This window comes from Triticum aestivum, chromosome 7A, assembly GCF_018294505.1.
Source record: "Triticum aestivum cultivar Chinese Spring chromosome 7A, IWGSC CS RefSeq v2.1, whole genome shotgun sequence".
Lineage (NCBI taxonomy): Eukaryota > Viridiplantae > Streptophyta > Magnoliopsida > Poales > Poaceae > Triticum > Triticum aestivum.
The window spans coordinates 740,545,599-740,565,798 of NC_057812.1; the positions used below are offsets into that span (position 1 = coordinate 740,545,599).

At 44.6% G+C, this 20,200-nt stretch overlaps 1 protein-coding gene across 1 annotated transcript; it reads right to left on the minus strand.

Annotated features, from left to right (window-relative positions):
• Positions 1-988: 988 nt before the first annotated feature.
• On the minus strand, positions 989-9,102 carry LOC123149898 (uncharacterized). The gene is made up of 3 exons (XM_044569673.1): positions 5,846-9,102; positions 4,971-5,531; positions 989-3,388 (listed from the first exon to the last, which is right to left on the minus strand). Exons 1-3 carry the CDS (start codon positions 6,935-6,937, stop codon positions 1,226-1,228), a joined length of 3,816 nt encoding a protein of 1,271 aa, XP_044425608.1. The 5' UTR covers positions 6,938-9,102; the 3' UTR covers positions 989-1,225.
• Positions 9,103-20,200: the final 11,098 nt, after the last annotated feature.

A 20,200-nucleotide genomic window follows, 5' to 3' on the forward strand; every position in this document is an offset into this window, starting at 1 on the left:
GTGATACTTTTACATCTTTGCATCTTTCATGAGGCTAACTCACCAATATTTATCTGCAGAACCCTTTTGGGAACATTGCTCCAAAGAACCCAAACTGGGATCTGAAACGGGACGTGCAGAAGAGGATCGACAAGCTGGAGAAGCGCACGCAGAAAGCTCTGGCTGAGATCGCATGTGAGTAACTGATAGATGTGTTTGGTTCCGTTTGTTTCACAGTTTGCTTGTCGTGTGTTTCCTTACTCATGATGAACTACCTTGCTCCTGCAGTGGAGCAGCAAAAGGAGAAAGAGGCGCTGGAAGAAGGAAGCGATGCAGCTCAGGAGTGAAGTGATACTGATGGTGTTCCGAATCTTTGCTTTGCATAGCACAGAGGAAGCAGCCGAAGCAAAATCTTGGCGTGTTTGTAATGTCCGAGGACTGAATATGAACTTACAAAGTAATGTAGGGAAATTGTGTACTTGTGCTAACATGATCCATGGATAACTTTTGCAATCAGTATCCATACAATTTGGAGTTCTGCTGATGGTTAGTACTCGAATTAAACATGTTTTGTCTCACGAATTTGGATGCTAGCTAGTCATGACTTGCCTCATGGATCGGTCTCATTGGGCGGATAATGAATGTTGCTGGGTGTCCTTCAGTTATTGGCACGTAGAGGCTTTGGCTTTGTTGGACATCTCACATCTGACTTGCTGGACGCATACCAAGGAGCAACAGTAATGTGAGGTGAGATCACGAACAATAACTACAGTACTTATGATCAACCAGGTCCTTCTTATTGACAAATTATAAACTAGACATATTGACAACCTTCCATATTTGGTTTATACCAACAATCAAAACGCAGATCAAAATAGCTTCCCTTCTTCTAGGGAAAATGTTGCAGCAAGCTGTTTTTGAGGCTGAGGCAACTTTCCTGTATGAATGTTCAATTATCCGCCGTAACATGCACGATGAATCCAAATTTAAACTAAACAACATTTCAAAGGAAACATAAAGATGGGCATAATTTGAATATATTTTTAGTGGTAACTCCAACCAACACATGTATGATAGTCCTGCGAACTGCACATCAATTAAACACATATCACAATGGAGTTAACCAACATAACCCATGTACAAAAGCTTTGAAGAAACCAACAAGGAATAACAAAGAGGACTGGGTAGAGCTGGTAGGATAGTAGATAGAGGAACACTTGGGAAAATAAACAAAGACAATGATACTTCAGGACGAGTGTGGTGGTTCCTCCAGCTCCACAACAGGTTTCACCAAGTTTGGATGCTCGGCAAGCTGGCTTTCAAGTTGTTCCTTCAGTGCTTGAGCGTTGGAACCGTTCACTAGCAAGACTTGCTTGAGTTCTTCTAGGTTCTCCAGGCTAGAGAACTGATATGTCGGCGATCCACCGCAGCAGTCAACCTTGAGCAGCTCGAGTTTCTTCATTGTTTCTGATCCAAATTTCACATGTAAGCTGCTGGAGCTGCCACCAGAAGCAATATGGAGGACCTTGACCTTTTCAAATGAGTGGTCCTCAAGTCCATTCCTAATGACATGGAAATGAAGCTCGCCATCTTGAAGCTGCTTGACCCGAAGAATACATAGCTGTGGCAGCTCGCCAAGGAGCGTCATGTCATTTTCTGTTAAACTGTCCATCTCCAAATCCAATTTTTGGAGCTTGCTAAGCTGGCCGCTCCCCTCTGGCAACTTGTTACCGAGTCCATACAATTTAAGGCTCCGCAGGTTCTTCAGAGGCAGGAGGATATCATCCAAGCAGCCTTCAATGTCCATCTGCACTGACAAGGAGTCCAGATGCACATGAACCGAGATTGCAGAGAAGAAGTCTTTGCTATGTTTGTTGATGCCGGACACTCCGAGCTTCCGCAACTGGCTGAGCTTCTTGATCTCTTTTATGGCAGCCCTCCCCCCTGAAGCAGCGACATTGACAACACCGAGCGTGTGCAGCCCTGTCAGATTCCCAATTTCCCCGGGCACTTGAACACCAACTAGTTGACGGCACTTGCAGAAATCGGGCAACCAGCAGGATGAAGCAGGTAGTGCTGAGACGGTGGTGCCACGGCCGGCACGAATGTACTGCAACTTCTTTAACTTGGTGATGCTCGCAGGCAGAGTCACTATGGAGGTGTCCCTGACGTCCAAGGTCTGGAGCTGCCTGAGATCCCCTAATGAACTTGGTAGATGATCGATCTCAGTATGCCCTCGGAGAGAGAGGAACTTGAGGCGACACAGCCGTTTCACTACCTTCTTGAGATCGCCAGCCGTTATATCTGATGTTGCATCCTCCAGATCAAGGACCCGAAGCAGCTTCATACGCTCAGATATGAAGAATGATTTCCACTTCCCAAACACTGTGAGTGATCGCAGCCGTGAGAAGTCGATGTTCTCAAATACAATTCTGTCTCTGTCCCAGTCGTCCAATATGACGAGGTGACGCCCTGTGCGCTGGGTGGTTAATGCACAATTACCCCCCAGCTCAAACACAAGGTTTTCTTCTTTCCGCAGCGGGATGATGTACTCACGGATGAAACTGTTGAACTTGCACAAGGCCATCTTTCTGTCATTGAATTCTGCGGTGGTGACTAGCTGTGGTACCTGCTGTATCATGCTCAGATCAAGGAGGTCAGAGAATTGCCGCTCTCCGTTCTCCTCTGCAGATTCTTCATTGTCTTCCCTGGAGTAGCTCTCTGCAATCCAGCGCCTTATTAGTCGCCTCCGCCTTATGATCTGGCCTTGAGGAAAAATTGACATGTAGAAGATACACGGCTTGAGAGAATCTGGGCAGGTACGGAAGTAGGAATGCATCCAACCAAATAAATCGTGTAGACTATCATAGTCCGGCTCGGTCTCCAGGTGGTGCATAAGTCTCCGATTCAAAGCAAGAATTGTATCCATCCGTGTGACTGTCTGTTTGGCCAGTGCACATGCTATAGCAACTATCACTTTGGGAAGGCCTCCACACTTCAAAATTAGTTCTTTAACCTCCTCAGCTTCACACCAATCTACTACAGAGGATGATGGATCTGCCGATGGTGTATCCAGCTTGAGTGAGGATGATGGATCCGCCGATGGTGTATCCAGGTTGAGTGAGGATGACGGATCCGCCGATGGTGTATCCAGCTTGAGCGAGGATGATGGATCCTCCGATGGTGTATCTAGCTTGAGTGAGGATGATGGATCCCCCGATGGTGTATCCAGCTTGAGCGAGGATGATGGATCCTCCGATGGTGTATCTAGCTTGAGTGAGGATGATGGATCCCCCGATGGTGTATCCAGCTTGAGTGAGGATGATGGATCCCTCAATGGTGTATCCAGCTTGAGTGAGGATGATGGATCCGCTGATGGTGTCTCCAGCTTGAGTGAGGTCTTGCGTACCTATAATTCCAACAATTTTGGATTAACATGGAGTGGATTTGATATTTAAGCTATAAAGTGAGTTATCTACAAAATACATGGCACGTGCATGGTAATTCATAAATTAATTTTACTATTCATTATATGAATACAAAGTTATAAATGCTAATATTCTAGGGACATTGACATTGTCTCCCTGACATTGCTTACCAACTTCATAGTAAGTCGCTTAAAATCTAATGAAATAGAGACAATATTAATTTCTATTGTCATTGTTGTCCACAGTCAGTCAAAGATTCAATGGATATCATATTCCTATGTACTCCTACTACTCTCATTATCCCCAAGTTATACATGTACTACTCTTGCTATGTACGGAAATATTAGGAAAACTATAAAATGTGGTGCTACTTTCTTGTACCATCGCTCGGCGTAATTATAGAAGGTGCAACACAATGAGCCGATGGAGCTTGGGGCAAAGAAGTTCGTGTGGATTACTAGGGAGTTTATGTTCTGGTCTGGACAACATGTTGGTGATTTTATTCTGTAAAGAGTGGATTTTATCGACTCAAAATGAAGTATCAAGGGGATACAAACACATTGAGCATACACCGAGCCCCTGCAAAACTAAGATGCCCATAGTCAACATCAACGCACACACAAAAAATCATGCTGGCAAAGAGCAAACTCATTCAAGACTGAAGTCATTCCTAGGCAGATGGAAAAGAAGAAAGAAAACTCTCAAGCAATCAAAATAGCTGTGGACAAACTACAACAACCATCCGCCCCAACATTCTCTTGACATCACAAGGACAATGGAAGAAGTTCTCCAGTAGCAATGCCTCCAGGAAGGGAACGATGCTCAAGCGCCGTCATCGCCGGATCCAACCATCGAAGCCGGATCATGGGTTTTCATCCGGAATATCAAGTCTTAGTAAACTCCAAACCATGCCTTCAAGAAGGTAACAACGCCGAAACGCCGCCATTGCTTGATATAACCAATTAGGGTCAGGCCTAGGGTTTTCATCCTGGAGCTCAAGACCGGGACTTGAGAAGCACCACCATATCAAAGTCAGCCTGTGTTGTCACCTCCACTTTCCAGAAATCCCGGTGGCGGCCATCAGGGTGATAGACTTATGAGTATTTAGAGTAGTCTTGTTTAGCATGATTTGTCTCGTTTTTGTCCATGTTTGTGTTATTGCCATGATCTTGCCCGCCCTTTGGCAAGATCAAAATTTCATTTCTTTATAATGAACAATATAACAAGGTTTGCCATATATATGCATCTAAGGATTTTCGGGCCAGATGTAATAAAATCCTATATTTTCTAGAAAAAAGAAGGAATATGTGAGGATGGCAAAAACGGCAACTATAGACATGCATATTGCAAATCACAAATGATTATGTTTTACAAAGAATTTTAGTGCAAATGTTGTATCCAGTAGAACATCTAAGAATGTTGTTCCATAGAATTTGAAATGAATATGTAGTGAGTAATGTCTTTAGGCTGCCAAAATCAAGCGGGCCAAAACAACTCATGCATGTGGTTTCGTATTGCGAAAAAAAACGCCTGCACCGAATTAGGTATCATCAGAAATCATACCTCCTGTTTGAAGAGATCAAAGGCTGCAGCAGCTTCTAGACCTTTGACATTGAACACGAGCTGTCTGTTATTTGCACAGTATGTGGCTATACTTGCTTCAGTTGTAATGACAATGATAACACTCTTAGAGGATCTAGGTACCATGGATTTTTTTATCAAATCCCATTCCTTTTTGTAGCGTATACCATCAATAACAATGAGACAACGGTCTTGTATTAGAAGCTGGTGACACTCTTTAATGGGATCTTTTTCTGAGTGAAAATCCGAAAGTAAATCCTGACAGAAGTACTTCAAATTGAATGGATGAGATACATTCACCCAACAATACCTATTAAATAGTTTCTCTTCAGGTTGCTTTGTGTCATCAATATTGCACAAGTCTCTGACGAGGGCTGACTTCCCCACACCTGCTATCCCCCAGACAGACATAACTTGGGAAGATGACATACGTGCAATTGCTGGATATTTACGAAGTTCATTCATTTGTGACTCACGTCCAATGAGGATTGAACCCTGCACCATTGGTTTCTTGCCTTTATCTTCATCGCCACTACTAGAACCCTGTACATTTATATTTGTTGGGAAAGGTGTTAACACGCAAGGACCAATTAGAGAGTGGAAAGGTACACATCTAATACTCCCTCCAATCCATATTCATTGTCGCTGATTTGTACTAAATCCGCAACAAATAATATGGATCGGAAGAAGTAAGTAATTACTCGGGTGGTTTAAGATATCATGCCATTCTTTATAAATAGAATAATGGATGGGCGATGGTTTGCAAAAGAGAGACCTACTGTGCCATTGACCAAAACAAGGAGTAACACAAAATTGAAAGGTAATTTGAAACACTGATATGTTTCAGGCTTGCGTACCTTCTTGAAGAGGGCACAAACAGAGTGCTCGGGTGAGAAGTGCATCAACTCCAATATCTGGTAAGAATCGCCAATGCACAAGCATGCCATTTCTGACTCCTTTGTGGACACAATGATGCGGCTGCCGTTCTTACTGTGAGGAAGAAAGGTCCTGACAGCATGCCACTCTGCCATGTTTGAGAGATCTTCCAAGACAACGAGGTACCTCTTCTCTGTAACCAGCTGCTCGAACTCCTTGCGGAGATCTGATTGAGATTGGGTGGCCTGATCCATCTTGGTTAGGACTTGTACACCTATGGTGCTTGCTCTTTGTTCTTTGAAACAGCTTTCGAAGAACTGAGCCATCAAGTTGCGGACGAAGTCATGTGGATTGAACGGACGCATGAGCTTCACCCAGGCCCTGTAGGTGTAGCTATTGCGGATCTCTGAGGCATTGTAGGTCGTCATGATGACAGATGTGGTCCCATGGTTGCCTTCTGATCCCCACACCGAGATAACTTGGAGGTCACCATTGGGATGACCATTTTGAGTGATCAGCTGGGTGAGATCCCCTGTGCATTTCTGCCCATCCGCGGCATCCCTTGCCTTGAGGAGCATATCGAGTGCTATTGCGCTGGAGACTCCTTGTTGTTTCTGCATCATGACCAACTTGGAGGCAACAGAGCCGGTGATGTTGCTGTAGCGCAAGTAACACTTGCTCAACTCGTCAGCTCTGCCCTTGAGCTCTGCTAAATCCTCGACGGCCTGGTCCAGTGGCAGCGACCGGCCTGCCAGTGCCATGCAAGGCTTGAACAACCGGCGCCAGAATATTCGCTTGCTATCCAAATGGATAACGAACTCGATGCAGTCTTCGAGGTCATAGGCCAATTCACGGACGTGCCTCACCCAGGTCCTCACCATATTATTCATGATGCTCTCCTCCTTGGCGACGTCAAGGAAGGACTGAATCATCTCGAACTCGAGAGTGATGGACACAAGGTCACAGTGCGCCTTCTGCCGGAGCTTGGTGTCCTCCTCGATCGCCGACTCGATCTTGCTGATCGCCCCCACCACCACCGATTTCGCCAACCCAACCGCCAGTCGGTCCGCCATGATGCTACCTCTCTCTTCCTTCTCCCTTGGATAGGTGTGTCTTCTTTCTCGTGTGGTCGGAGGTGTAGCTACAGATCAGGAGCTGGTCAGCACCAGGAGAGGGATGGCAGTCTTAAAGGAAAAACCCATCCATGAGCTATGCTGTCGAAACAGCTAATTAATTAGACAAAACAAGTGGCCGGCCAGATCCGTAAGACACGGGGGCAAAGTATTGGCTCGATGATTCAAAGTATATAATCAGATCATCCGCGTGCGTAGCTTTAACAGCCAATGCATCATTTGAAGTAAACTAATATCTTTACCGGAACTAATTTACGTACGATATTTAAAGATGTGACTCTTGTACGATCCCAATCCAACAATGTGCCTTTGTTCTGCTCCATTCAAAGCAATTGACAAAGGGCATATTAATTTCAACTGTCGTCTCGTATCGTATGTATAGCATCGCTCTAGCTTAACAACTCTGTATCAACCTTCCAGGCTGGCTTGTTAATTAGCCTTTGTCCCCATCTGATAAAAAAATATGCACTCAAAGCTAGCTAGCTGTTTAGCTGTTTTCGATTGTGATGGTGATCGACAATGATTTTAATTGCTAGCTACGGACGCTGCAGCCTCAGATAGCTGCGCTATTTGATATATATATAGTTTGCCATCAGCTATAGCTAAAGCTATTACTAAGCATGGGCAAAAAATAGCATCCAACCATTTGTACATGTAAATTTAATCCAAAACGACGATGTATATAACTAAATAACATTAGAAAACAGAAACTCTAACAATGTAGCATCAAATCTTTCTTATGTGGTTGTTTTGTCTTGGAGCTTCGGCTAGTGGCGACTGCTTCAAGGCGATTGCCATGACACTCATGCATGATGACATAACCATGAAAGAAAATAAACCGTCCATCCATATGTTAATTAGTTAAAAGATTGATTCTCTTTATTCCCTACTTAACCAACATTTTTTTTGTTAGGCACTTGCTTTTTTCTCTTTTACTTTGGAAAACACGATGGTTGGCATAGCTATAGGCCGGACCTCACCGCGATGCCATGAAAAACACGATTTAAAACCTTGGTGACCGAGCTCCCAATGTTAACAATGACTTTCTTCCCCATGTACACAGCAATGCACACACAAAAACTCTAATGGAGATTGGCTCTCAAATGGTATAACTAAATGAAGCATATGTGGAATTACCAAAAATCAAGCTCTTGAAAGATTTATGTGAAGCACAAGGAGCAAAAGTGATGTCCATCTCACTATAAAGCAATATGCATGGATCCTCTAGCTGATATTAGTGAATGCACAAGCATGAGAGGCAGGGAATCATATCTCACATATAAGCAATAAACACATGAAATATGATGTAACCTACAAAAGATCATCTCACATAAAAATGATTATGAGGACTTATATGGTACCTCTCTCATCTACTTATTTTTTCCAGTTTTTTCCTGTTCTCTTTTTTTCCCATGATCTACAATAATGTCCGGTTCTCAGAGTAGTTACCTTTGCAAGGATTTCCATAGACCTTAAATAAGCAATCGCATGTTCTCTAGTTCTGAAAACTCTAAGATGTGCACTGGTGTTACTGATAGTAAATATCAATGGACCTGCGCCTATATAACGACACCACCATGCTTATGTGTGCTCTCACTCCACATGGCGGGGGAGCTGATCTGCTACGAAACATCAAAATGATTATTTCGTATAATGTTTTTCGTTTGTCCTTTGGCAGTGAAGTTCGGGCTTATTTTCTCCATGCATAATAGCAAAATTGTAAGAAATCTACAATAGAATCAATTTTACTCGCAAGAGAAAAATGGATACGATTGGGAAGCACCATCGCTTATCACGAAATGTCATTCTTAAGGGAGCTACCTATAGTTCAGCTATTACGCAACAGTTTTTAAGCAAGACTGCTAGCCAGACGAGTTGGTTTGAATCATAGGTGCGAGCTGAGCGGGTTCAACATCACGTCAGTTTCCCTCAAAAAAACATCAGTCTTGGTCTTGTTCCATGAATGGACGCCATAAAACTAGTCGATCTATCGGATTGATGGGTGCGCACCAGCCGGCCGTAATATCATATGGCAAACCCAAGGTCATGGATTCTTGCTGTCCCCAAGGTTGTCCACCAACTAGGCACATGTAAATATTGCACACACTATAGAGCGTTGCTAGACAGACCACGCCTGCACGGCCGATGCATGAACGATTCATACGTGGCAGCACCAGCAGCTACCGATTCTCAATAAAAAAAGCACCAGCAGCTACCGTGCGTGGAGGAGCCCTGTTGGGGAGGGAGAATCGTGCAGGTGTCGTGCACTAACCGTCGTGTGTAAAGCAATTTTGCACACTATATGTGAACTATTGGCATCTATCATTTGGCAAGAGTAGGAGGAGCATATGTCTAGCAACGGCACGGGTCATGTCAGGAAAAAAAAACTATTGGCATGGGTGGCCGAAATGTGAAAAGGAGGAAGAAAGCGACTCATTTTGCATCAGCATTTGTTTTAAACCAAACCAGTTCCTTTAGGCTACGTTTGGCAGCAGAGTATTTCTAAAAACTGTAGTTTCTACCCTCCAAACTCACGTGGTGCTTAAAGTTTATTTAGAAAAATGAAAATCTTATTTTCAAATAGTAAAGAGATCATCTTTCTCTATTCTATCTTTTTCTTGTGAGTTCTACGTTCACATAGATGGGCAACTTGATAAAGATGGTTGAACCAAGGTGCACTAGTACACTGATAACTAAGTGCCATCACCAGGTAGCATGGCTGGTTCGCAATCTTCAACCCAACGAACTAAGTACTATCAATGGCATGCACCTACACCAAGATGTTCTACAATCAGCTTGCTAGTAAAGTTGGAGCTTGTTTTCTTCATGCATGAAAGCAAAGAATCGCAAAAAATCTACAATAATGCCATTCTTAAGGGAGCAACCTAGCTCGCATATTACACAACAGTTTAAGCAAAACTGCTGGCCACATGAGTTGGTTTGAGTCATCCGTGGCTGAGCTGAGCTCAAAGTCTTGGTCTTGGCCTGTCGATCGACGCCATAAACTAGTCGATTGATTGTATCAATGGGTGCGCACCAGCCGTATTATCATATGGCAGACCCAAGGTCATGGATTCTCACTGTCCCCAAGGTTTTAACAAGGCCGCATAGATAGATAGATAGATCGATGCGTTCAGTTCATTGCCCAAAGTTGTCCACCAATCCGGCACATGTAAATATTGCAAAGACCATATGTGAACTTTTGGCATCTATCATTTGGCAAGAGTAATAATAAATGGCACGGGTCGTGTCAGCAAAATAAAAATAAAAATATTGCCTTGGTTGGCTGAAATGTGAAAAAGACGAAGAAAGCGACTCATTTTTGCACCAGCATTTGGTTTAAACCAAACCAGTTCGAGTAAATTGCATAAAACCACCATTTTGAGGGCTAGGTTTGCGAAAAACACTAGGATGCAGATTCGCTGCAGAAAGCACCACGTCTAGCGTAATTGTTTTGCAAAAACCACTGATCGGCGGATCGGGCCGTGTTAAGTGAGTTTATGACAGGTGGAGCCCTTTTTTTTGCCTACGTGGCACTCCAGGCCGTCCTGAAAGTTGGCAGACAGCGTTAGACGGTGCGTTAGGTCTCGTCTTTAGTCATCCCCGCATCCATCTCCTTTTCCCCATTCTTCTTCCCCCCCCCCCCCTCACTCCCACCGCCGTCGCCCCTCGCACTACAGAGATGCGTAGTCCGGCGAAAGGTGGAGTTGCTGGTGGCGGCATTCCGCCCGGCAGCGCCGCACGCATCGTAGGTAGTCGAGGAGGACCCGCGGTGGATCCAGGCGAGCTTTGCGGGAGCTCGAACCCTAGCAAGCCGACGGAGGAATTGGAAGAGGAGGACCCGCAGTATTCGATGGAATACCGGGCAGCGAGAGCATTCGCCGTGGCGGTGAAGGCCAGTCCGACGGGAAGACAGTACATCGGGTCATCCTACGGCGACGTATAGTGAGATCCACTTTTCTTTGCTCTTCCCCTTCCCGTTCTCCAGTGAAACTATGTTGTGTTGGTACTATTCTGCTACTCCAGTTGTGTGAAACTATGTTGTGTTGGTACTGTTCTGCTACTCCAGTTGTGTGAAACTATGTTGTCTTGATGCTGTCAAACTTTGGAATTCTAGTAGTCCTGTGATGATCAACTGTGATGATCAATTGATGTAGTGCTACTCTAGTTTTAAACCTTGTGTCAAACTACTGTGATGATCAATTGATGTAGTGCTACTCTAGTTTTAAACCTTGTGTCAAACTATGGCATTCTAGTAGTACTATGTTACTCTTGTGATGATGGTGATGGTGCTACTTGACCCTACTTGACCCTACTTGATGCCTCGGCGTCGATAAAAAGCCAAAAACCCTAACTTGGCCTACTTGATGCCTCGACATCGATAAAAAGCCCAAAACCCTAACTTGGTCTACTTGATGCCTCGACATCGATAAAAAGCCAAAACAACCCTAATTGACCCTACTTGAAGCCTCGACATCGACAAAAAGCCAAAAACCCTCACTTGACCCTACTTGAAGCCTCGTCGTCGACAAAAAGCCAAAAACCCTAATTGACCCTACTTGAAGCCTCGACATCGACAAAAAGCCAAAAACCCTAACTTGTCCCTACTTGATGCCTCGGCGTCGATAAAAAGCCAAAAACCCTAACTTGGTCTACTTGATGCCTCGACATTGATAAAAAGCCAAAAACAACCCTAATTAACCCTACTTGAAGCCTCAGTATCGACAAAAAGCCAAAAACCCTCACTTGTCCCTACTTGATGCCTCAGCGTCGATAAAAAGCCAAAAACCCTAATTGACCCTACTTGAAGCCTCGGTGTCGATAAAAAGTCAAAAACCCTAATTGACCCTACATGAAGCCTCGGCATCGATAAAAAGCCAAAAACCCTCACTTGACCCTACTTGATGCCTCGACGTCGATAAAAGCCAAAAACCCTAACTTGTCCTACTTGATGCGTCGGAGTCGACAAAAAAAAAACAAAAAACCCCACTTGCCCTACTTAACTCATAATCATCAGTTGAACAGAAACATACTAAAGCCAAAATCATCAATTGCAAACAGATTACTTAAGATAACATTAACCATCTCTAAATACCACTGCATTCAGCACTAGTTCAAATCCATACATAATCATAGTTTGACATTCAGCACTAGTTCAAATACCACCACATTCAGCTCTAGTTCAAATGCAAACATCTTACTTAAGATTACATATACATAGTTCAGGAGTACTCATAGTTAATAGAATTTAAAATACTATCATTACAACAAATGCCAAACCACACCCTGCAAAAGGTCAGCAAATGCCAAATGATATTGCCCATTCTTCTCTTGCACTGCTTATCCATTTATGATGGCCTTGATCCCCTCCAGCTTCACATTGCTCTCTTCAACTGTCTTCTTGAGCTCATCAATGTGGATCTGCAAATTCTTCCTCTCATCAGCTAGCTTCAACTTCATGTTCCTAATGAAAGTAGCTTGAGCAGCTGCTATGTTCTTCACAGTGTCATACTTCTCCCGCAACTTGGTTGTTTCAGCATTTTTCCTTTCTATCACTGCCCTCTGCTCCTGGGCATCCATTGGTGTATTGACATCTTCAACCAACTTCTCATAGCTGGCCTGGAGTTTCTTCTTCTCTTGTGTCAGGTCATGAACAGTAAATGAATGCATAAGACATTCCTCATTCCTGTCCATCTTACTCTGTTCATACATAGACCACAACTTGGACAGTGCATTCTCAAGGGTATTGGGCCAAGATGGATCAATCCATTCTACCAATCCACAGTTTTTACCTTCCTGAAAAAACAGTATTAACAAAATGAATTACATAACAGTGACTTGCTTACAATGATAGGCTAGATTACTTTATACTAAAATTCATATCATGCAAGCTAAAGATAGAATATTTAAACATGTCCTAAAGTAAACATCCTAGAAAAACAATGGTTTGCTCTAAAGTGAACAACTACTAAGTAAACAATGCTGGTGTTCTAACCCATGAATCTTCTATCCTAAAATAAGCTAACATGGCAGAGTTAAAAATGACCTAACTAAACAATGTTGCCAGATCCAAACTAAACAATGCTGGTCTGCTAACCCATGCATCTTCTGTCTTAAAATATGCTAACCTGGCAGAGTTAACAAAATGACCTAACTAAACAATGTTGCCAGGACCAGAATAAACAATGCTGGCAGAGTAAACAATTAATGAATCCATTGTCCAAACTTCACAATATAATACAATGTCTGCTGGAGTGCCACATTACATGTCCATGGCAAACAAATGACAGATCTGTTAAGTTAATCAACAACTTCCAATTAGTTAAGTTGGAACCATACCTTCTCTGCACAACAAAGAAACCTCCTGCCAGTGTGAATCCCTTCGAAAGCAACACGCCTTACTGCTGCCTTCCCGTGTCCATGGCACAAAACATACATATATGTCTCAGGGCCCTCGAAATCTGAGTCTTCGGTGCTAGAGGAACCTGGAGTGCAAAGGAATGACAGAGATTTGGTCCATAGTTTGAAAAGAAGCTAATTCGAGAAATCCCCAAATATCAAACCCTAACCCTAACTCTGATAACTGACCTTAATGGTGCCGTCGTCGGAAGCTGATCTCATGTACTCCACAGTGTGCTCGCTGCTACCCAACCCATCACTCCACGACACCATGGCGCTGCGGCGGCGCGGCGGCGACGGATGCGGCGACCAAGAACAGAGCGAGAGCGAGAGATGCACGAGCAAGGAGCGAGCAAGCAGAGTGGTGGAGAAGTGGCAACGGTTCATGCTTTTGACTGCTAGGACCGAACGGCAGCGAGGGCACCGTCTAACGCCAGCTGCCGGCTGTCGGGACGGCCTGGAGTGCCACGTAGGTGAAAAACGGGCTCCACCAGTCATAAACTCACTTAACTGCCGATCAGTGGTTTTTGCAAAACAATTACGCTAGACGTGGTGCTTTCTGCAGTGAATCCGTATCCTAGTGTTTTTCGCAAACCTAGCCCTCAAAGTGGTGGTTTTATGCAATTTACTCAACCAGTTCCTTTAGGCTACGTTTGACAACAGAGTATTTCTATAAGGTGTAGTTTCTACCCTCATTTTTTCCAAAACAAAAACTTGTGAAGTTTCTTCCATCCGTTTCCACCACCCCGACCCAACCAGGAGGCTTGCGTTCGATTGTCTGGGCCTGGAGCACTGGAGTGAGAAGACACTGCCTACACTCTGAAATCTTCTCGGGCCAGAAAAAGCCCATTGCACCCTATGCCATACGCCGCCGCCCGCCTCCAGCACCTCAAGGCCCTCCGTGCCGCCAAGGAGCTCTTCTCCACGCCCGACGGCGCCTCCCCCGCCACCACCGTGGACTAGCAGTAGGCACTCATGCTCCTCCATCCCTTCTCCTCTACACATCCCCCACCCCAGCTCCTGCGGTATGCTGTTCTATACCTCTGGACTGTTAGAATCTGTTGTATAGGGATAAGATTCTCATTTGAATTGTAATCTGTTTCTATCCCTTCTTCTATTATTTCTCCTGTAAACGATGAGATCGATCTCTCCTCTTGGACGATCTCATCTTCCTTGTAAGCCACGACAAACCTTCAATATATAGAAATGCGGCCCAGACGAAAGGTTCTACGCTTCCTCATTATCTTTCATGGTAACAGAGCCTCTTCCTTAGTAGATCGGAACGAGATCGCATCTAGCTACCTCCCGGCGACTGAGCCATGTCCACCACCACCTCCGCTGCCCCGATGTCCAGCACCACAGGAGCACTCACCACCGCTTCGTCCTCCACCTTCACCCCATCCTCCACCTCCAACAACTCTTTTCTCGGATCACCGCCCCAAGAGAAGATCACGAGGGGAAATTTCCTGTTCTGGAAGGCCATTGTTTTGCCCCAGATCAAGGGCGCGTAGATGGAGCACCATCTCGACGCGATGAGTCCAGCACTGCCGGCCACCCTCACCATCACCAAGGACGGCAAGGAAGAACAAGTTGTGAACTTTTCCCGATCCCTATGGTTTGCACAACAGCAATAACTCCAAGGCTACTTGATGGGCTCCCTCTCCCGCGACATTCTTGCGCAGGTCGCCGTGCTCCAGACACCGGCACAAGTATGGAGCGCCATCCACGCCATGTTCGCTTCCCAGAGTCAAGCTCAAGCTATCAATACCCGCATCGAGCTGACCAACCTACAAAAAGGTAATATGGCTATGGCTGAATACCTTGGAAAGATCAAAAGCCTCACTGATGAGGTTGCCTGCACCGCCGCCGCGCTCTCTGACCCGGAGATCGTGTCCAAGATTCTTGCTGGGTTGGACATGGAGTACAATCCAGTCGTCTCGGCTCTGGCTGCTCGAGTTGAACCCATCACCATGAAGGAAATATGCCCTAGAGGCAATAATAAAGTTATTATTTATTTCCTTATATCATGATAAATGTTTATTATTCATGCTAGAATTGTATTAACCGGAAACATAATACATGTGTGAATACATAGACAAACTTAGTGTCACTAGTATGCCTCTACTTGACTAGCTCGTTAATCAAAGATGGTTATGTTTCCTAACCATGAACAAGGTGTTGTTATTTGATTAACGAGGTCACATCATTGGTTGAATGATCTGATTGACATGACCCATTCCATCAGCTTAGCACCCGATCGTTTAGTATGTTGCTATTGCTTTCTTCATGACTTATACATGTTCCTATGACTATGAGATTATGCAACTCCCGCTTCCCGGAGGAACACTTTGTGTGCTACCAAACGTCACAACGTAACTGGGTGATTATAAAGGAGCTCTACAGGTGTCTCCAAAGGTAGATGTTGGGTTGGCGTATTTCGAGATTAGGATTTGTCACTCCGATTGTCGGAGAGGTATCTCTGGGCCCGCTCGGTAATGCACATCACATAAGCCTTGCAAGCATTACAACTAATGAGTTAGTTGTGAGATGATGTATTACGGAACGAGTAAAGAGACTTGCCGGTAACGAGATTGAACTAGGTATTGGATACTGACGATCGAATCTCGGGCAAGTAACATACCGATGACAAAGGGAACAACGTATGTTGTTATGCGGTCTGACCGATAAAGATCTTCGTAGAATATGTAGGAGCCAATATGGGCATCCAGGTCCCGCTATTGGTTATTGACCGGAGACGTGTCTCGGTCATGTCTACATTGTTCTCGAACCGTAGGGTCCGCACGTGTAACGTTACGATGACAATTATTATGAGTTTATGCATTTTGATGTACCGAAGTTAGTTCGGAGTCCCGGATGTGATCACGGACATGACGAGGAGTCTCGAAATGGTCGAGACATAAAGATTGATATATTGGACGGCTATATTCGGACACCGGAAGTGTTCCGGATGATTTCGGATAAAACCGGAGTGCCGGAGGGTTACCGGAACCCCCCGGGGAAGTAATGGGCCTTATTGGGCCTGAGGGGAGAGAGAGGGCAGCAGCCCAAGAGGTGGCGCGCCCCCCCTCAAGGGGAGTCCGAATTGGACTAGGAGGGGGGGGCGCGGACCCCCTTTCCCTCTCCCTCTCCCTCTCTTTCCTTCCCCCTCAAGTCTCCTAGTTGGACTAGGAGAGGGGAGTCCTACTCCTACTAGGAGGAGGACTCCTCCTCCCCTTGGCGCGCCCCATAGGCCGGCCGGCCTCCCCCTTGCTCCTTTATATACGGGGGCAGGGGGCACCCTAGGACACACAAGTTGATCATTGTGATCGTTCCTTAGCCGTGTGCGGTGCCCCCTGCTACCATATTCCACCTCGATCATATCGTTGTAGTGCTTAGGCGAAGCCCTGCGTTGGTAGAACATCAAGATCGTCATCACACCGTCGTGCTGACGGAACTCCTCCCCGAAGCTTTGCTGGATCGGAGCCCGGGGATCGTCATCGAGCTGTACGTGTGCTAAGAACTCGGAGGTGCCGGAGTAACGGTGCTTGGATCGGTCGGATCGGGAAGAAGACGTACGACTACTTCCTCTACATTATGTCAACGCTTCCATTGCGATCTACAAGGGTACGTAGATCAGACTCTCCCCCTCGTTGCTATGCATCACCATGATCTTGCGTGTGCGTAGGAATTTTTTTGAAATTACTACGTTCCCCAACAGTGGCATCCGAGCCTAGGTTTTATGGTTTGATGTTATATGCACGAGTAGAACACAAGTGAGTTGTGGGCGATACAAGTCATTCTGCCTACCAGCATGTCATACTTTGGTTCGGCGGTATTGTTGGACGAGACGACCCGGACCAACCTTACGCGTACGCTTACGCGAGACCGGTTCCCCCGACGTGCTTTGCACACAGGTGGCTTGCGGGCGACTGTCTCTCCAACTTTAGTTGAATCGAGTGTGGCTACGCCCGGTCCTTGCGAAGGTTAAAACGGAGTCTATTTGACAAACTATCGTTGTGGTTTTGATGCGTAGGTGAGATTGGTTCTTGCTTAAGCCCGTAGCAGCCACGTAAAACTTGCAACAACAAAGTAGAGGACGTCTAACTTGTTTTTGCAGGGCATGTTGTGATGTGATATGGTCAAGACATGATGCTAAATTTTATTGTATGAGATGATCATGTTTTGTAACTGAGTTATCGGCAACTGGCAGGAGCCATATGGTTGTCGCTTTATTGTATGCAATGCAATCGCGATGTAATGCTTTACTTTATCACTAAGCGGTAGCGATAGTCGTGGAAGCATAAGATTGGCGAGACGACAACGATGCTACGATGGAGATTAAGGTGTCGCGCCGGTGACGATGGTGATCATGACGGTGCTTTGGAGATGGAGATCACAAGCACAAGATGATGATGATGGCCATATCATATCACTTATATTGATTGCATGTGATGTTTATCTTTTTATGCATCTTATCTTGCTTTGATTGACGGTAGCATTATAAGATGATCTCTCACTAAATTATCAAGAAGTGTTCTCCCTAAGTATGCACCGTTGCCAAAGTTCGTCGTGCCCAGACACCACGTGATGATCGGGTGTGATAAGCTATACGTCCATCTACAACGGGTGCAAGCCAGTTTTTGCACATGCAGAATACTCAGGTTAAACTTGACGAGCCTAGCATATGCATATATGGCCTCGGAACATGGAGACCGAAAGGTCGAGCGTGAATCATATAGTAGATATGATCAACATAACGATGTTCACCATTGAAAACTACTCCATCTCACGTGATGATCGGTTATGGTTTAGTTGATTTGGATCACGTGATCACTTAGAGGATTAGAGGGATGTCTATCTAAGTGGGAGTTCTTAAGTAATTTGATTAATTGAACTTAAACTTATCATGAACTTAGTACCTGATAGTATCTTGCTTGTTTATGTTGATTGTAGATAGATGGCTCGTGCTGTTGTTCCATTGAATTTTAATGCGTTCCTTGAGAAAGCAAAATTGAAAGATGATGGTAGCAATTACACGGACTGGGTCCGTAACTTGAGGATTATACCCATTGTTGCTCAGAAGAATTACGTCCTGGAAGCACCGGTGGGTGCCAGGCCTACTGCTGGAGCAACGCCAGATGTTATGAACGTCTGGCAAAGCAAAGCTGATGACTACTCAATAGTTCAGTGTGCCATGCTTTACGGCTTAGAATCGGGACTTCAACGACGTTTTGAACGTCATGGAGCATATGAGATGTTCCAGGAGTTGAAGTTAATATTTCAAGCAAATGCCCGAATTGAGAGATATGAAGTCTCCAATAAGTTCTATAGCTGCAAAATGGAGGAGAACAGTTCTGTCAGTGAGCTTATACTCAAAATGTCTGGGTATAATAATCACTTGATTCAGATGGGAGTTAATCTTCCAGATGATTGCGTCATTGATAGAATTCTCCAATCACTGCCACCAAGCTACAAGAGCTTCGTGATGAACTATAATATGCAAGGGATGAACAAGACTATTCCCGAGCTCTTCGCAATGCTGAAAGCTACGGAGGTAGAAATCAAGAAGGAGCATCAAGTGTTGATGGTTAACAAGACCACTAGTTTCAAGAAAAAGGGCAAAGGGAAGAAGAAGGGGAACTTCAAGAAGAACGGCAAGCAAGTTGCTGCTCAGGAGAAGAAACCCAAGTCTGGACCTAAGCCTGAAACTGAGTGCTTCTATTGCAAGCAGACTGGTCACTGGAAGCGGAACTGCCCCAAGTATTTGGCGGATAAGAAGGATGGCAAGGTGAACAAAGGTATATGTGATATACATGTTATTGATGTGTACCTTACTAGAGCTCGCAGTAGCACCTGGGTATTTGATACTGGTTCTGTTGCTAATATTTGCAACTCGAAACAGGGACTACAGATTAAGCGAACACTGGCAAAGGACGAGGTGACGATGCGCGTGGGAAACGGTTCCAAAGTCGATGTGATCGCGGTCGGCACGCTACCACTACATCTACCTTCGGGATTAATATTAGACCTAAATAATTGTTATTTGGTGCCAGCGTTAAGCATGAACATTATATCTGGATCTTGTTTGATGCGAGACGGTTATTCATTTAAATCAGAGAATAATGGTTGTTCTATTTATATGAGTAATATCTTTTATGGTCATGCACCTTTGAAAAGTGGTCTATTTTCGATGAATCTCGATAGTAGTAACACACATATTCATAATGTTGAAGCCAAAAGATGCAGAGTTGACAATGATAGTGCAACTTATTTGTGGCACTGCCGTTTAGGTCATATCGGTGTAAAACACATGAAGAAACTCCATACTGATGGGCTTTTGGAACCACTTGATTATGAATCACTTGGTACTTGCGAACCGTACCTCATGGGCAAGATGACTAAAACACTGTTCTCCGGTACTATGGAGAGAGCAATAGATTTGTTGGAAATCATACATATCTATGTATGTGGTCCGATGAATATTGAGGCTCGTGGCGGATATCGTTATTTTCTCACTTTCACAGATGATTTAAGCAGATATGGGTATATCTACTTAATGAAACATAAGTCTGAAACATTTGAAAAGTTCAAAGAATTTCAGAGTGAAGTTGAAAATCATCATAACAAGAAAATAAAGTTTCTACGATCTGATCGTGGAGGAGAATATTTGAGTTACGAGTTTGGTGTACATTTGAAAAATTGTGGAATAGTTTCGCAACTCACGCCACCCGGAACACCACAGCGTAATGGTGTGTCCGAACGTCGTAATCGTACTTTACTAGATATGGTGCGATCTATGATGTC